Consider the following 15900-nt stretch of genomic DNA (forward strand, 5'->3'; position numbering starts at 1 on the left):
AGCATTTCTTAGATAACATGCAATAGTAATTAAGATTTGACAATTAACAGCTTATGAGATTTCATAGTTTGAAGCATGCCAAAAACAACAACAAATAAACAAACAAAAGATTCTAAGAAGTCTGAAGCATTTGAATGTTGAAGTAAAACATTCAAAATGAAGTGCAGATTTTGATTCAAAATTTCTCATTAATTTGTTTAAATAGCAGAATGGAAAAATCTGACAACTTGAAATGTTTGCAAATACTAGTTTTACCTCTAGCCTTAACCCACAGCATTGCAGTACTGGGGGAGGAGGCAAAGATATGGAACTGAGAGACGCTAGTGTTCCTTGCCTTCCCTCATTGCCTTGATCAGTAAATGGACACATTGAGTCCATAGGCTTCAGACAGATGTTGCAGGCCTCTTAAAGGCTAAGCTGAGCACTGCTTCAGCTTGGAACAAGGCAGGAATGGAAGTAATGCCTGGCTCTAAGCTTTCTAAGCAAGACACCTACAGATCCCTGAGAGCACTTACCTTGGCAGGTGAAGCATCTGATGTGGAAGTGATTGCTCTGGACACGCACCACCTCCCCTTTACAGGTATCTCCACAGCGATAGCACTGGATTATGGTGGGACGACCCCCGGAGTTGTATGGGTTTTGTTGAAAAGGAACTGCTGGTGAAAAGGAAAGGTACCGCTTGTTAGCAGGGCAGAGAAACGGGTGTTCAAGACCAGCCAGCTGAGTAAAATCCATTAGTTCATTTTCCGTCTTTCTAGTGTCTTGTGCAAGATATTGCTGCCCAGGCCAGAGTTGTGAGAGGCCATGTGCTCTGGTGGGCTAAGCAGAAGAGAGAGACTAGCAAGCAGAGTGTTAGACATTCTGTTCATGCGCTGGCCACCTTCTCTCTTAGAGAAGGCAAACAGAAAAATGCAAAATGCAGAGGGCAGAGAAGAGTGGCAGAGCACATGCTTTGTGTGTGGAAGGGCCCAGGCTCAGAGCTGGCACCTATGGTAACAGGGCTGGGAAAGACACATCCCTGAGGCCTTGGCGCAGGGATGAGGAACTTCTGACCCACAGGCCTAACCCGGCCTCTGGAGCTCCCACATTCAGCCCACGGAGCTTCTTTGGTTCCTCTATGGGGACGGTGTGTACTGTGCAAAGCCATGGACTCGTGGCTGCTCCTCTCAGTGCTGGCCGAGTCCCTTTCCCTGTGCTCTCCCAGAATGGAGAAAGGCAAAGTGGCTGGTGTGTGCGTTGGGGGGTGAGGAGGGCAATGACATCAGTGGATGTGGCCACACCCACTGACACCATCTGATTCTCCCTCCCTCCACCCTAACACTGTTCTGTACCCTGCCTTGGAGAAGTGCTGCCAGTCTGAGTAGATCATAAGAATGGGTAAGAACTGAGGTAAATTGGGGGATGCCCTTCTCCAAGCGCCTTCAGTAAGAGACATGAAAGCATAAAGCAGAGGGTCTTTCCTGTGTCGGCACCCGACTCTGGGATGCCCTTCCAAGGGATAGTTGCCTAAATGCCAATTTTGTATTTTTTTAGGCACTGGGTAAAAGTGTTTTTATTTGCCTGGGCATTTTAATTGGCTTTTCACATTGTGTTATGGTTTTAGCTGGTTGACAAGTTGTTGTTTTTATCCCCCACATTTTTGTATTGATGTTTTACAATATTTTGTTTTTACTTTTGTGGGCAAAGGATAGTATAGGACATTTCTAAATAAATAAATATGAATGACCAATAGCCTGACTCCGTATAAAGGAAGCTTCTTATATATTCATATAAAATACCTTATAAAACACTGTAACACCTAACCTGTAAAGACCACAGAGACATGGTGTATCTATGAAAAATAAAGGCCTGTTCTAAACCTCCATTCATTCCAAATTTGAACATTCAGTAAAGAAACATTGGGTGAACTTATCTTTTGGCCATGCCTTCCCCCTCGACTCCCACATCCATCTCTTCATGAACCAATGTGTGTAAAACTCTTGATATTTATCTGTGTGCTACTTAAAGTGCCACCGTTTGACACACACGGCTGCTTGGGAAAATGAAAGAAAACACACTCACACATCAGAAACGCAAGATATTCTTGGTGAGGGTTGCCTTTCCAAAGAGAACCTGAGTTCTCAGGGGAATTCTCACATCAGAAGTGAAGGTCAGATTTGTCAGGGTTAGTTTCACTAGACCTGGAGAATTCTCCAGGGAAACATCTGAAGCGCACATCTCTGAGCCCTCTCAAAGCAGGTCATAGATTGTAGAGAGCCCCAGGAGAATTGGTTGTGAGATGAGGGCTTTCTAGTCCTTTTGAGTCCTCTTGAGCACTTTTGCAAAGGAAAGAGATTTCCCTACATCTGTTTCTCTTTCTTTGATGCTTGTTCAGCAAAACTATCTATTCTGCAGACCGCTGAGGCCTATCAAGAATATTCTTTAGTGGTGTGCTGTTATTACAGAGTTTACAGTGCCAGCAGCATCTGGGGAGGATAAGCTTGTGGCCAGGGGAGATTGCCTTCCTGTGGACAGAGAGCCTGTCTGCAGCTTTAGAACCCCCCCCCCCACAAGCCCCCTCTCAATGGGATGTGCAGTCCCATGCTAGAGAGGGGGTGAGGGTGCACAGCCTTCAAAAGACTAGGAACAAGACAATGGTTCATGAAACAACAGTGGCGGTGGAGGTGGGGGTTTGGGAGTGGATCACCAGCAATGTCATTGGCATTCACCATGGCAGCATAAACCATGCAGTGCCAGCAACTGCAACAGAAGTGCTTTCTTGGGAAATTACTGTATTGTTCCAGTGACAACTTATTGTGGCATGAGTGCTAAGATGCACACAACAGAAACACTTCCTTGAGAAAAGATGCATAGTCCTTTAAAACAGACTATGAGCTGACTTAAGGCATTTCCTCAAATCATTTTGATGATTTTCCGGACCCTTCCCTTCACAGACTCCTTGTCCTTGCTTCCAAATCCCCTCATGGACTTGCCCCACCCTTATCTTTATGTCCTTCTTATCACCTGATACGTTCCTGCCTGTAACCAGTGGCAGTGGTGCCAATCAGGGCTCGGGGTTCGGCACCATGCCCCTGTCACTACCACGCCGCCACAAGTGAATAAAAAACCAATTTGCGTGCTGCGCCAGCTGTGACTTCATTACTCCAGCACCCTCACTTGAACACTAGCACATGCATGCCAATTGCCCAATCCCACGAGAGTACAGAACATTCCATCCTGGAAATATCTGGAAGGGCGACTGGGGGAAGCACTCCCCCAAAACTTGTTTTGGTGATGCGGCTATTCAAGCCACAGGCTGATGAGGAGTGGGACCCAACCCCCATCCTTTGTTGGCCAGTCTGGGTGAACCCTACCACTTGTTTGAGCAGCCACAATAGCTGGCCACTGAGCAGCCATCCCAGAATCAGTTGCGGCGCTTGTGACGAAAGTAGTAGCAGCAGCTCCCTTCCAAGCCTCCACTGGCTGTATTTTATCATAGAGAATCCTAGAATTGGAAGGGACCATTTAGGTCATTGAGTCTAATCGCCTGCTCAGTACAAGAATCCAGTTTCTTCTATTTATTAATCTATTAATTTTTGTGAACCGCCCAGAGAGCTTCGGCTATTGGGCGGTATAGAAATGAAAATAAATAAATAAATAAATAAATAAATATTTGTTCTTTGCTTTGCTTGCTTGAATATTTTTCTAAAGGACAGGGATGGAGAGATAGAGCCAGCCAGCCTGGGCATTGCAAAAATCTTCAGCCAGCCATCTGGTACAACAGGTATGTATTTACAACCATTCTTATTTGCGTGGTGCCAAAGTTTCATTTATTTTTAAATGCCCAGGGCTGATCTAATAAAGTTCCTTTGAGTTGATGTTCATGCAGAAGATGGAGGCACATGGATGGGGCATATGAGAAGCAAAATGATGTTTTTCAAATTTTGATTGTTTAATATGAGTTATGAGTTGGTGTCAGTCTTCAGGCTCCCTCCCCAGGAGTTCTAGAAGATAAATTTCCAAATGGGGTATTTGCTGCATCTTGTCTCTACTGCACATGCATGTAAATGAGTGCATAGAGTAATGCAATGCACAGGTGGCCATTTTACATGCTAGGGAGGCTTATTATGAACATAGTGTAAGAAAATTATGTTTTTTTAATATAGAATTATTTACCTCATTTTATTATAGCTATGCTTTGCCTTTCCTCTAGGAACTAAAGACTTCCCCATCGTTACCCTCACAACAAGCCTGTGACTGGCCCAGATCATCCCATGAGAAATGAGAGGCATTTACTGGTCCTCCTCAGGCAGCAAAATATCCTGGGTCAGCATTGTCCTGTTTGGCTGTTGTGTTTGAATGAGTCAGTGAGTCAGTCAGTGTCTCTTCCATGTGTGCGTGTGTGTGTATATGTGCTTCAATGTGCATTTCTGTTTTCTGAGTCTGTGTGCTATATGCTGTAAAAGGTGAAGTTTGTGTTTGTATTTGAGTTGTCTACCATGGGAGAGGTATTAGTCTTTTGCTTCTGAGAAAGCATGGAAGATGATCATTCACTAAAATACATAATGAAAAATGTTTTTGCATCATTATTGTACATTGTTGACTGTGTGTATGCACAAATGTCCTGTGTGAGTTCAGTATTTAGGACAGAGTAGGAAGCCCACTACACACAGCCCTGGGGCCAATCATATCCTTGATCCAGACCTGGCTGGGTGGCTCCAAGAATATTGTCATAGGTTATCATCATTAGCAGCGGCAGCATCATAGTTTTGTGTGGTTGTGTGAATTCTCCCCCCACCCCCACTGTGCACTCATGGTGTTAAAGTCACTTGATTCTTTGTGGAATGGAAGGAGTTGCTGGAACAGGAGAATGTGGGTCCAAATGAGTGGTTTTGTGTGGCTGTATGATTTCCCCACCCCCTCCGTTTTATGTATGACCGTAAAGTTTACATGCCTCAGTTTTCCCTTTCTGTGGTATGGGTTGCTGGCTGTTGGGGATTCAAAACACTGCTCAGCCTCTGGTGACCTTCTTAGCTCTGCCTCCGGTGGCCTCATTGGCTCCGCCTCCAGTGACCCCCATGGCTCCGCCTCTGGTGACCCATCCCTCCCCCCAGCCAGATTGGCCACCAGTCACTACTGCCTGTAACCTTCATTCCTCCAGCTCCACCAACTGCCACTAATCAATGGTCTCCTGTTTTCTTAAATGGCTCTGCTGCTCATTCTCTCTTCCTTCCCCTTTTGCCTAGAACTCCCTCCCAGAGGCAAAACATTCTCATGATGCCGCCTCTCTCTTCCTTCCGATCCTTCCTTAGAGACGACTTTGTCCAGGAAGTCTTTTGTTTATTTTATTACATTTAGATCCTACCTTTTTGCCTAACTACTTCGGCCTCACTCTCAACAAAACAACGCCTAAATAAATGTAACTGCACTTTTCGCATCCAGCCCTTGTTACCCTTTCCTCTTGTCTCTCTGTTGTGTCCATACGGTTGAAATTTTGGTTACACGTTTTCCAGGGTGGGGGTTTGTCATTTTGTCTGTGCAAGTCTATAAAGCTCTGTCACTTATGCAATCCTATTCACATCAGCCTTCCCCAGCCTAGTGCCCTCTTGGACTGGGAATGGTGGGAGTTGCAGTCCATCTGGAGAGCACTGGGATGAGGAAGTTTGGCACATATAGACAGATAAAAAGTACTGTACAAGGTCTGATGTGGTAAAATTAGATATCATTGCTACATTTTTTAAAATAGGATTTCAGGGTGATTGAAGCACAGCGGCAAACCTCTTCTCCTTTTCCTCCTTCCCGCATCAAGAACAAAGAATCAGACAAACATTCAGACAGAATTAGGCTGCATCAGAACCTTTTGCAAGCAAAGATGAGGGGTGGTTTGTGTCAAGGAATTAATCAGTGTTCAAACAAACATTCATACCAGCAATAAATAACTAAATAACTAAATAAATAAATCTGTGTTGGATGATTTATCTATCAATTATTATGGGCTTCTGGTCTCTAGGGGAAAGTTCTTGGTGTCCATAGCAACCTGTCACCAAGCTGGTGAGCTCAGAGTCTGATAATAGGAGAGAATGAGCATGATAAGGAGAGGTATAAGGGGTGTGTGAGCAGCATGGGCTGGAGATGTAAATTAAATGGCAGGGTGTGAGGAGACTCTTATCCCACAACAGAAAACCCTATTCCTCCAGAAGTAATTTAGTCAGGTCGGGATCTGCCCACGGGAACTGGACTTTCCTGCTTGTTGTCTTCGCTCAGCAATAAACAGTCTTTCCCAAGTTCAGGGTTAACCCTCGGCTCCTGAGGGAATTTCCCCTCATATAGGTGTCTTGCATTGTTTTCCTCTGTCTTCAGCTGTTTTCCAGAAGCTTACTGTTCCCTCTTGCCTCTGCATGGGAGCATTACACATTGCATTACCCCTTTACAGAGGGACAGCCGATCAGGGCAAAGCTCATTATGCCCAAATAATCCAGTAATAATGTAAGTAGCATTAGGAAATTTATAGGCTGAGATGCAGCAATCAGAGGAAAACCCGGGGCGGGCAGTCAAGGGAAAAGCAAGTGGAATGCCTTAATCTCACACTGGTTCACTCCTGCCTGAAGTGCTTACTTGCTTACTTACCAAGAAATTGAAGCCCAGTTCACATCACCCTAATTAATGCATCAGTGTACTCTTTACAACAATGCAAAGGGCCACATGGGATACCATAATTCCAGAGACTCTAATGTAGGATGGTTTAGCCAGTGGAGTTTGTTGCATTTGCAAGTCCTTGCTTAAGTCATGGCTGTTCACACTGATGACTAAGCACAGGGAGAACAGAAGACAGGGGTGCGTCACAAGCCAATTCAGCCACAGTTTACTTTAAGGCACATCACAGCTCTAGGAGTCAACTGGGAACCCCCTTTACAGAATTAGGGACAAAACATACATGAGATGCCACCAAAATGGCTTCCCTGTGGAAAGTGATCCCCATTCTGGCCCACAACATTTAGAACAGGGGAGGCCCATGGGCCAAATTTAGCTTTAAACCAAGGTATGTGTCTTGTTTTAGGCCACCATTGCAGGTGCCTTTGAAATCTGGCAGCAAATCACCAATTGTTTTGCTGTTGCCGCCTCTGATTTCAGAAGGGTGCAGCTAATTTCAACCCCCCTGGAACCTCTGAAGTTGCCCACCCCTGATCTAGTGCTATTGACTGAATGGATTACACGAATGGATTCGTGTAATGTGGATTTCCAGGGCCTCATCAGTGGCCACCAGAATAATGCAGGTTAAGGATGGAGGAGATGCTTGCAACAGGATGGCATGAATTTACATGGCAACGCCTGGGCAAAAATAGTTGCCATAGGGAAGGTTTGCCACATTCTGTGAATGTATTGTAATGTCAGCTTTTCTGGCCATCAGAAACACGGATTGTGGGTTTTCAGGTCTCACATGCAAAAGCTAAGCATGCTCAGTAGTCAGAGGGAAATGTCAAGGGGATAATAGCATCTTTCATCTTGCAATATCCCCATACAAAGCTTTGCTATGGATTTAATGTGCTGGAAATGTTCCTTTTCCACAGTTTAACCACAACAATAAATGATGATACTGCTGCCTCAGGGCCCTGTCTGCCTCTTTGGCTTGCATTTTCCAAGTGCCAAGGAAAGAAAATGTATACAATATATAGCACAATTCTAGACTAGGCCGGTGGCACACACTTTCTTCCCCTGTATCAGACCTGACCCTACAAGAGCAGGACATGAGGTAAGGTGGTGCTTCTGTAGAAGACAAGCGGAAGCTGAAGGTCTCTGGCTGTCACTTGGTCATGTACTTCAGCAAACACCTTCTCAGCAAGCCCTGCTGTATTCTGTGCTCTTTTCTCCTTCCTGACTAAGGACTGCTGTGTTCTGTCTTAGAGGCAACTGAGATTGGTGGAGGAGCAATCTGTACCTTGTAGCATTGGAGGCCACTGGGAGAATGAAAGACTGAAAGATTTAAGGGATTATTGCTACATGCACAAAAATATTGAACTAGGCCTAATGCCACTACACTGTATTTTCCTGTAAGCATATTGTAGATGCTTCATAAAATGCAAAAGAGAGTACAGATATCACAGTCACGGCTTGTTCAGATGTTACGCTTTGTAGCACAATGGCCTGAGGTTCTGTATCTGGTTCTGTATCTTGCGGTGTTCATTAACCTGCGGCTGCACGAGACCTTGTGGTAATTTACTGTGTCCTGTTGCATTTATGAGTGATAATCTCTTTGATGAAATGATAGGTTACATTTTGAAAGAAGAGTGGTCTGTGGTAAGTTGACACTACTCTGTGCCAAGAATTTTGGCAGCTTCATACATTAGGACTCTGCATTGGTTGATACAGCAGACTAATACAGCTACTCCACTGGAAGGAAATACCTACATCAAACACATAAAACAGCGGGATCATACCCATACCTGCATATATATCCACATCTTTACACCCTGGCCCAATCAGCTTTCCAGGACATCTGTACATGGGTGTTTAAAGATGCGCTTGTGACATCTACACTTCTATGTGTTTCCTGCAGAAATACCTGGTATAATTCCAGCATTTCCTGCAACATTCAGAATGAGTGGAGCTGTTAACCATTAGGTAGAATCACACAGTACAGCATGCGGAACAGCACCCAGAATGCCAGAGGCAGCAGACCTGAGTTCTGAAATGGAGGAAGTGTCTTACATCATATGCATATTTACTGACCTAGAGGCATGACGTCTGCCTTAAATCGCTTGGTCTAGTACAAATGCAGCATATGAGAATCTCCTAAATGCATGATATAAAGCATTTACAAGCCACCACAGCAGTAGACAGAAGTGGTTCTCATTAACAGAGATCTATAAACATGCTTATGGGTGTGATGAAAGCAGCCGCTGAGTGTCTTAATCAATGAATCAACTAGCGCCGCCTTCCCCAAGCTGGTGCCCTCCAAATGTGCTGGACTACAACTCCCATCATGCAACCCAGCAGGGACAATGGCTGGGCAGGCTGGGAATGGTCGGAGTTGTAGTTCAACACATTGGGAGGGCCCCAGGCTGGAGAAAGCCGAACTAGTCTAGAAGTGTAATTTAGAGAAGAGAGAAAGAGAGAGAGAAAGCACAAACTAGTTTAAAGGAGGAATCAGAACAGGCCAAAAACAGACTTAAAAGAGAGAAAAAATTGTATACTGGGTGGTTGCATGGGAATTGCATCACTTAGCCAGTATGACCACATGCATTGAACTGGATACAATTCAGGCAAGTGGGTGTAAGTTAAAGTATGTCAAGCTCTGCTGAAGACAATGTGTAGCAGATGGAGTGTGAGGTACAGGTATAGGAGGAAACCACTGTATACTATTATGACCACCTTTTCCATCTGACTCTTGTAAACCGCCATGCAAAGATAATTTGTCCTGAAAGGCAGTTTAAAAATCCATTACATAAACACACAAACCAACCAACCAGTCCTTTTAATTTCCAGCCACTGCCCGCCTTTTATTGACCACTCTCATACATTTCAGCCCTGTGCCCACTCCGGTACTTCAGGGTGGAGCAAATTGGAAGCTATAGATCACCATTAGGAACACATAATTGTAAGACCACCCCACAGGCACCCTGCTTTATAATTTTGTCCCTGGGTGATGTGTTGGCATCTTTGAGTTATCTGCTCTCACAGGGGTACAGAGCAGCTTGATATAATTAACTACCTGTAATTAATTTTTGTGAAGTGCTTTGAGAAAGCACAGGTGAGTGATATGATAGGAATGCAAAACAATCTTTGTGCACTGGCAGCATTGCCACGATGTATGCAATGCACGTCAGCTTGCCTTGCAATGCAGTTTGAGGGCAAAAGAAGCAGGTGTGTTTCAATGGATGGGACACAGAACATGTGAGGATGTTGATGGGAGTATCTGCGCCATGGAAGGTTGTCTTAGGTATGGGCTGGAGCATGGCAGTGCATTCTAGTCTATACACCTGGTGCCTGCATACCAGCAATGGGTTGGCATCATAATAGTACACAAATGACCAGGAAACTGCCAGCAAGGTAGTAATTGATTTGACAGCCTCCAAACTGGCTTATTGAGTGAGCACCCACTCCATGCAGTCTATACCCACCTTCGTAACTGCTCCTCCCACTGCTTTCATGTGATGATGGGAGCAAACGAATGATTAATCACATTAATCTCTGCACATTTCCTGCAGTAATTGGCCTGTAAATCATCCTCTCAGAAAAATCCACATGGTGTGGCAGTTGCCAAGGCCAGGGAATAAGTGGCACTGTGGGTTTTACAAGTGAATGGGCTCCTACAGGCTGGCAGACTTTCATCCTGGGTGCAGCAGGGCAGAACTCTGAGGCAGGCCCACAGCCAACCGCCCTCCCTAGGCAGGGCTGCCAGGTTTCCAGGTGGGGCTTCAAGCACTGAATGGTCTCTTCATAACCAGCTAAAACTTCGATAAGCCTCCCACCCAGGCTGTGTCTAGAAATTCTTAGTGTCAGAAATGTAACTTTAATAAGGACCATTATTTTTACGTTCAGAAGCTTTTATCCACTTACAATGAACAGTTTCTTTAAATGAGAGCCAGTGTGGTTAGAGTGTCGGGCCAGGACTGGGGAGACTCGGGTTCAAGTCACCACTTGGCCGTAAAGCTCACTGGGTGACTTTGGGCCAGTTGCTGACTCTTGGCCTAACCTACCTCACAGGGTCATTGTGAGGGTGAAATGGAGAGGAGGAGGATCATGTGCCTTGGATGCCTTGGATGCCTTGGAAAGCCAGGATAAATACACAGTAATGATGATAATAATAACAATACTACTACTACTAATAATAATTTCCTTGCCCTATCCCCTACCTTCTTCAAACACCCTGTCATCAGGGTCAGCCAGAGATATTTTGCTGCTTGAGGTGAAGGACAAGATGGTAACCCTTCCCCATCCATTCCACATACCGAAGCTGGCTGGACAGGCTTTGGATCTTATCTCAACACTGGTGCCGGGACAGCAGCCTCCGCTGCACCTGAGGGGAGCAGACTAGCACTGGGGGTGTACATAGGTTTGTCTCCAATACCCCAGCTCTGGTCACTGCCAGTTCCGCCTGGCACCTGCTCACTGTCCACTGAAACAAATGCTGCAATGCAGCGGCACCACTCCAGAGTGGATCCTGTGAGCAGACCAACGCGTGCAGATGTGCAAAGTCTGCTGCAATGCCTGGCTTGGGCTGACTGCTTCTCTGCCTGCTTGCTTGGTCAGGAGCCTTGCCCACTGGTGCTAACTGTGACGTGCTGGGAGAAGGCAACTAGGGCGGATGGCTGGCCATCCAAGCCAGTAAGTAGCAACCATTGCTGCCACTCGGGACACCAGCTCAGGAGGATGGGAATGGCTGGGGGCTCAGGGGCAGTGGCTGGAGGGGGGTGCTGTTGCCACTGCACCTCAAGCAACTACTACCTGAGGCTTCACTCTGCCTAACAGTAGGGCTGGCCCTGCTTGCTGTGCTCATAGTCATTGTAGCTAAAGGAGATACTTGTGCAGGATCACTTAAGCATGATAACCATGGGAGGAGCCTTTAAAAAATCCACCGGGGGTGGGGTAATCCTGGGTGGGAAGAGCTGGGCAGGTCAGTCAGATGCATGAGTCCTAGAGGACATCACCACTTGGGGGGGGGGGCACCAGCTGCCACTGATTTTTAAAGCTGATTTTCCTCCCCTATTCTAACAAACACACACCCTCTCATTCTTTAAATAGAAATGTCACTGATTTTAAAGCCTGTTTGTTTTTAATCTTTGGTGGTTTGGATCAGCACTCCACCCTTGGTATGGCCCTGGTCTGTGATTAAAGGACAACAGTAAAATATGGGGAGTTTTGGAGAGCTGAGTAGAATCATTTGGAATCCTGGCTCAAGGCACATTTCAGAGAGGGATTTGGGGGTTTCTATCAGCTGGCCTAACCATGATGGAATTTGCAGGTCTAGGTTAAGCAACTAAACTACAGCCCTTTCCCTAGTAAACTCGAGAGACTGGGCTATTGCAACACTCACCCAAGAGCGAAGGTTGATTTAACCCCATTGTTGAGATGTCTATACAGGGCTTTCCTCCATCACACCATAGGAGGCTCCCCAGGAATGTAGGTGTAAGCTGGTGCACTTGCTTACACACTGTAATTAGCTGCCACCCTCCCAGCAGCAGAGGAATTAAATAGGTCAATGCTCTTTGTTTAGCAGTCTGAGCCTCAAACCAATAACAGAGGTCCCTACTACATCATTTATATAATTAATCACTCAGACGCTGTCCAGCTTCATTTGATGTGTAGATGTCTCTGCATTCATCTATACTTCTATTGTGAGATACTGTTGCTTTTTTGCTTACTTAGCCAATGTTCATCGGCACCAAAAGAAAATAAAAAGTTTCAGCAGATCCTGTATATAATACTTGATTTTTCCTTATTAAAACCTAGCAAAATTTGATGTTGTTTGGTAATACCGTTTCTCTCTTTCTATTTTTTCTATGAAATGGTCACATAGTCAAAGGACTGGAGGTCCATATATTATTGGTAGACTGTAATATATCTTGGATCATAGAATCATAGAATCACAGGGTTGGAAGCGGCCTACAAGACCATCTAGTCCAACCTGCTGCTCAGTGCAGGAAGCCTGATTCCCAGGCTGTCTTCCATCCAAGTACTAACCAGGGCTGACCCTGCTTAGCTTCCGAGATCAGATGAGATCAGGCACATCCAGCCCTTTGCTCTTGAATCTACTTTTTTTGTATTGCAGGAGGGTTTTCTTCTCTTCTATTGTTTTGTATTCCATTGTAAAGTGGCCTGTGACTAGGTATTTACATAAATTTTGATTGACTTGAAAAGTGCATGGAAGAGTGTTCTTGTGCTTGCTTAGGGCGGATTAAGAAATTAAAACAGCTGGCAGTGTGACCAATTACTTTGATCCTATAATGTGGGCTTGAAGGCAACTAGATAAACAGAGTGATATAGGGCAGCCCACAGCCAATTCACGATAAGCCACTAAAAGAGATGCAGTTTCCTGGCTATGTCCAATCAGGCACCAGAAGCATACACTCTCTAAAGGACAATTAATTCAAAGATGATTAAATAGAGGGAGGGAGAGAAGAGGGAAGGAGAAGGAAGGCAAACTAGGTTACACCACAGCAATCTCTCTTTTCACTCCAGTCATACCAGCATCTGTTAATGGAGGCATTTTCTTCCAGGATCCGCAGCATGCCCTCTTTCCATTCTGCCTCAGCAAAGTGTTTGATCTTGTTAGCCACATGGCCAGCCATGTGCAAATCCCAGTCTGCTAGTCAACACTAAGGGGTCACTACCAAGAGACAAAACTGCAGTCACCTTCTTGCCATCTTCTTCTTGTGTGGGATCTATTCCAGTTAATGGGACAGAAAGGCCCCATGCATAGGTGAGATGTAAATCCACATCTTATTTATAGAGTGTATCCATGGCAGAGTCTGGATGAGGAACTTGGATCATATGTCTAGCACCTTAATGTCCCACTGATAAGCACATTAGACATGCTATAATGCTGGAGATGGCTAATGAATGCTGATTACAGCGCCTCTCTGCACAGGTGGGAGGTTGATTGTGAAGATCCCCTTCTTTCCATATGTCTCCATGGTGACTGATGAAGATCCACATCAGTCCTTTTTCAGTGATGGGTTACCTTTCTGCATATTACCACAAGGACCCAGATGCATGCAATTTGGATGTGTCTTTGGCAAGTGCTACATGCAGTGAGTGTATATCTAATGCTGCTTCAATCTGAGCAAAAAAGTACCTAAAAAAACTATCCTCAAGAACATTTTGGTTGTGGGTGTGAGAAACTCTCCTAGCTAGTCTAGTGAATATGTTCGTTCTTTAGCTACATTTGGAAAGACCAATTATCCTAGGCATCTGGGAGCAACAGTAAGAGCTTACTGGAATTGTTCTGGACACAAAGCACAGGGAGATCCAGATACCAGTTTAAGTCTTTTGGGTGCAATCCTATGCATGTTTAGACAGAAAAAGTCCTACACCTACCAGCATTTCCCCAGCCAGCATGGCTGGCTGGAGAATGCTGGAAACTGTAGGACTTTTTTCTGTCTAAACATGCATAGGATTGCACCCTAAGATAAGTTTAGGGGCATCAGAATAAGGCTTTCTTCACACTGAACTTTTATCCTGTGATTGAGATTGCTCCTTCATGGAAGTTTGCGGGCTGTTTACATGACGCTGTGACCATCCAGGGCGTCTCCTGCACTAAATGCCCTTTGCTCCATTTTTAAATAGATCACAGATAATGAGCTATCAAATTACCCCATTGTGTTCCGCTTCAGTTTCCTCTGTGAAAAAGTAAAAGCGGCAAGAAGAGGAATGAGATCAATGAAAGGTAATGGAAGACTCAGATACAGGGAAAAGGAGGGGGAAAGGGCTGGGGGAAAAGGAAGCACGTGAAAAAGGGAATCATTGTGATCCTGCATTTAAAACAGAAGCAGAAAGCCCCATTTTAAATGCAGGATTTTAGGCTGGTGTAGAGATGCCCTAAGAGTCAAAAACATGTACCATAGCAGACAAAAGTAAGCAAGTTGCTTAGTTCAGATGGTCTATAAGTGAGCTGATAAGCAGGGCTGGGGGGAAATTAAGGGAGCAAAGTAGGATAGGACAAGAAGAAAAAAAGAGGCTGCTAGGAATAAGGATGATGTCAAGATAAAGCAAGCAGTGGAAAGCCCCCTCCTTTGAAACTGCACAATAGCTCACTATACAGATGTTCAGTCCACTTTCCGCTAGTAATGGGCAAATCTGTCCGTTTTGCTGCCTCCTACATTTGAATTTTTAAAATCTCAACTTCTCATCCTATGAAGAAATTTGCAATGTTTGGTACACTCAATGAACTGAACGATGTTCTCACTCATCTGCATCAGCCAAATTCAATAGGTGCAGCTACTCCTAGCACGAAGAGGACCATGTTCTACCTTCTTGCTATGTAGCTGCTAAAGATGAGCAGCCTGTCAGAAAAAAGTGATGGCAACCCTAACTGAGCACCACAAACAGGGCTGAAGACACAGGGATTCAAACCCAGACTTTAAGAGCTCAGCACCCAAGGCCCACCGCCTGGATGGATGAATCCCTCAGTTCTGGTTTCTTCCACAATGACATTTTCTAAATCTCAAGTTCTTTCTTGAGAACTCTGTTCTCTCTCCAGCCTTCAACGCCCCTCAGAATCTCTTCCATCTTGCTCCCAATCTCCTCAGCATCTCTTCAGCACCCTTCAGCCTGCTACGGCGGCTCCTCAAGGCCAGAAGGGGCTGTGCTCCAGGCATCCCACAGGGGGATTCATCGCATAGGGTTACAGAGGACTGGCCATCTCATGAGGAAGGGTGAGTTCCTTGCCTCTGGTGGTGGATCAGGAGGGGTGGTGTAAAGATATTGATGGGTGAGGCCAACAGTACCACCACAGCAACCCCCACTCACACACCAACATAAATAGGGAGCGGAGAAGAGGAGGCAGGTCCTCCCACCTCAGGCAGTGCAACATTTTGCATTGCCCCTGGGGTTACACTCGTGCTGGTCAAATTAAGCACAGATCACACATGTATATGACTTTTTAGGTCAACACCAGCATCTTGGTGGAAAACACTAGGGGTAGCCAGTGTAGACACTAGTACTCTTAACTACTTCCCCTCAGTAGATAGGCCATTGTGCTCTAGGCCCCAATAGCCATTAAAGGAAATCTCTACATAGTGAACATTACAGTAACTGAGCCTTGATTTTACAATGGTGTAAGTGAATATGGACTTCAGCACGCTCCGGGAGAGAGTGGAGGACAGGAACGCCTGCCGTGCTATGGTCCATGGGGTCACGAAGAGTTGGACATGACTTAACTACTGAACAACAACAACAAAGTGATGGTATCTGGTTCCTCGG

At 45.3% G+C, this 15900-nt stretch overlaps 1 protein-coding gene across 1 annotated transcript in view; it reads right to left on the reverse strand.

Annotated features, from left to right (window-relative positions):
* ABLIM3 (actin binding LIM protein family member 3) overlaps positions 1–15900 on the reverse strand; it is a 115038-nt gene that overhangs the window by 81561 nt on the left and 17577 nt on the right. The window contains exon 2 of the mRNA XM_084838677.1: positions 516–656. Within this exon, the coding sequence (XP_084694803.1) occupies positions 516–656 (141 nt within the window). The remainder of the gene's footprint in view (positions 1–515; positions 657–15900) is intronic.

This window comes from Heloderma suspectum, chromosome 2 (assembly GCF_057233095.1).
Source record: "Heloderma suspectum isolate Gila_16-S chromosome 2, 16-S_ref, whole genome shotgun sequence".
Classification (NCBI taxonomy): Eukaryota; Metazoa; Chordata; class Lepidosauria; order Squamata; family Helodermatidae; genus Heloderma; species Heloderma suspectum.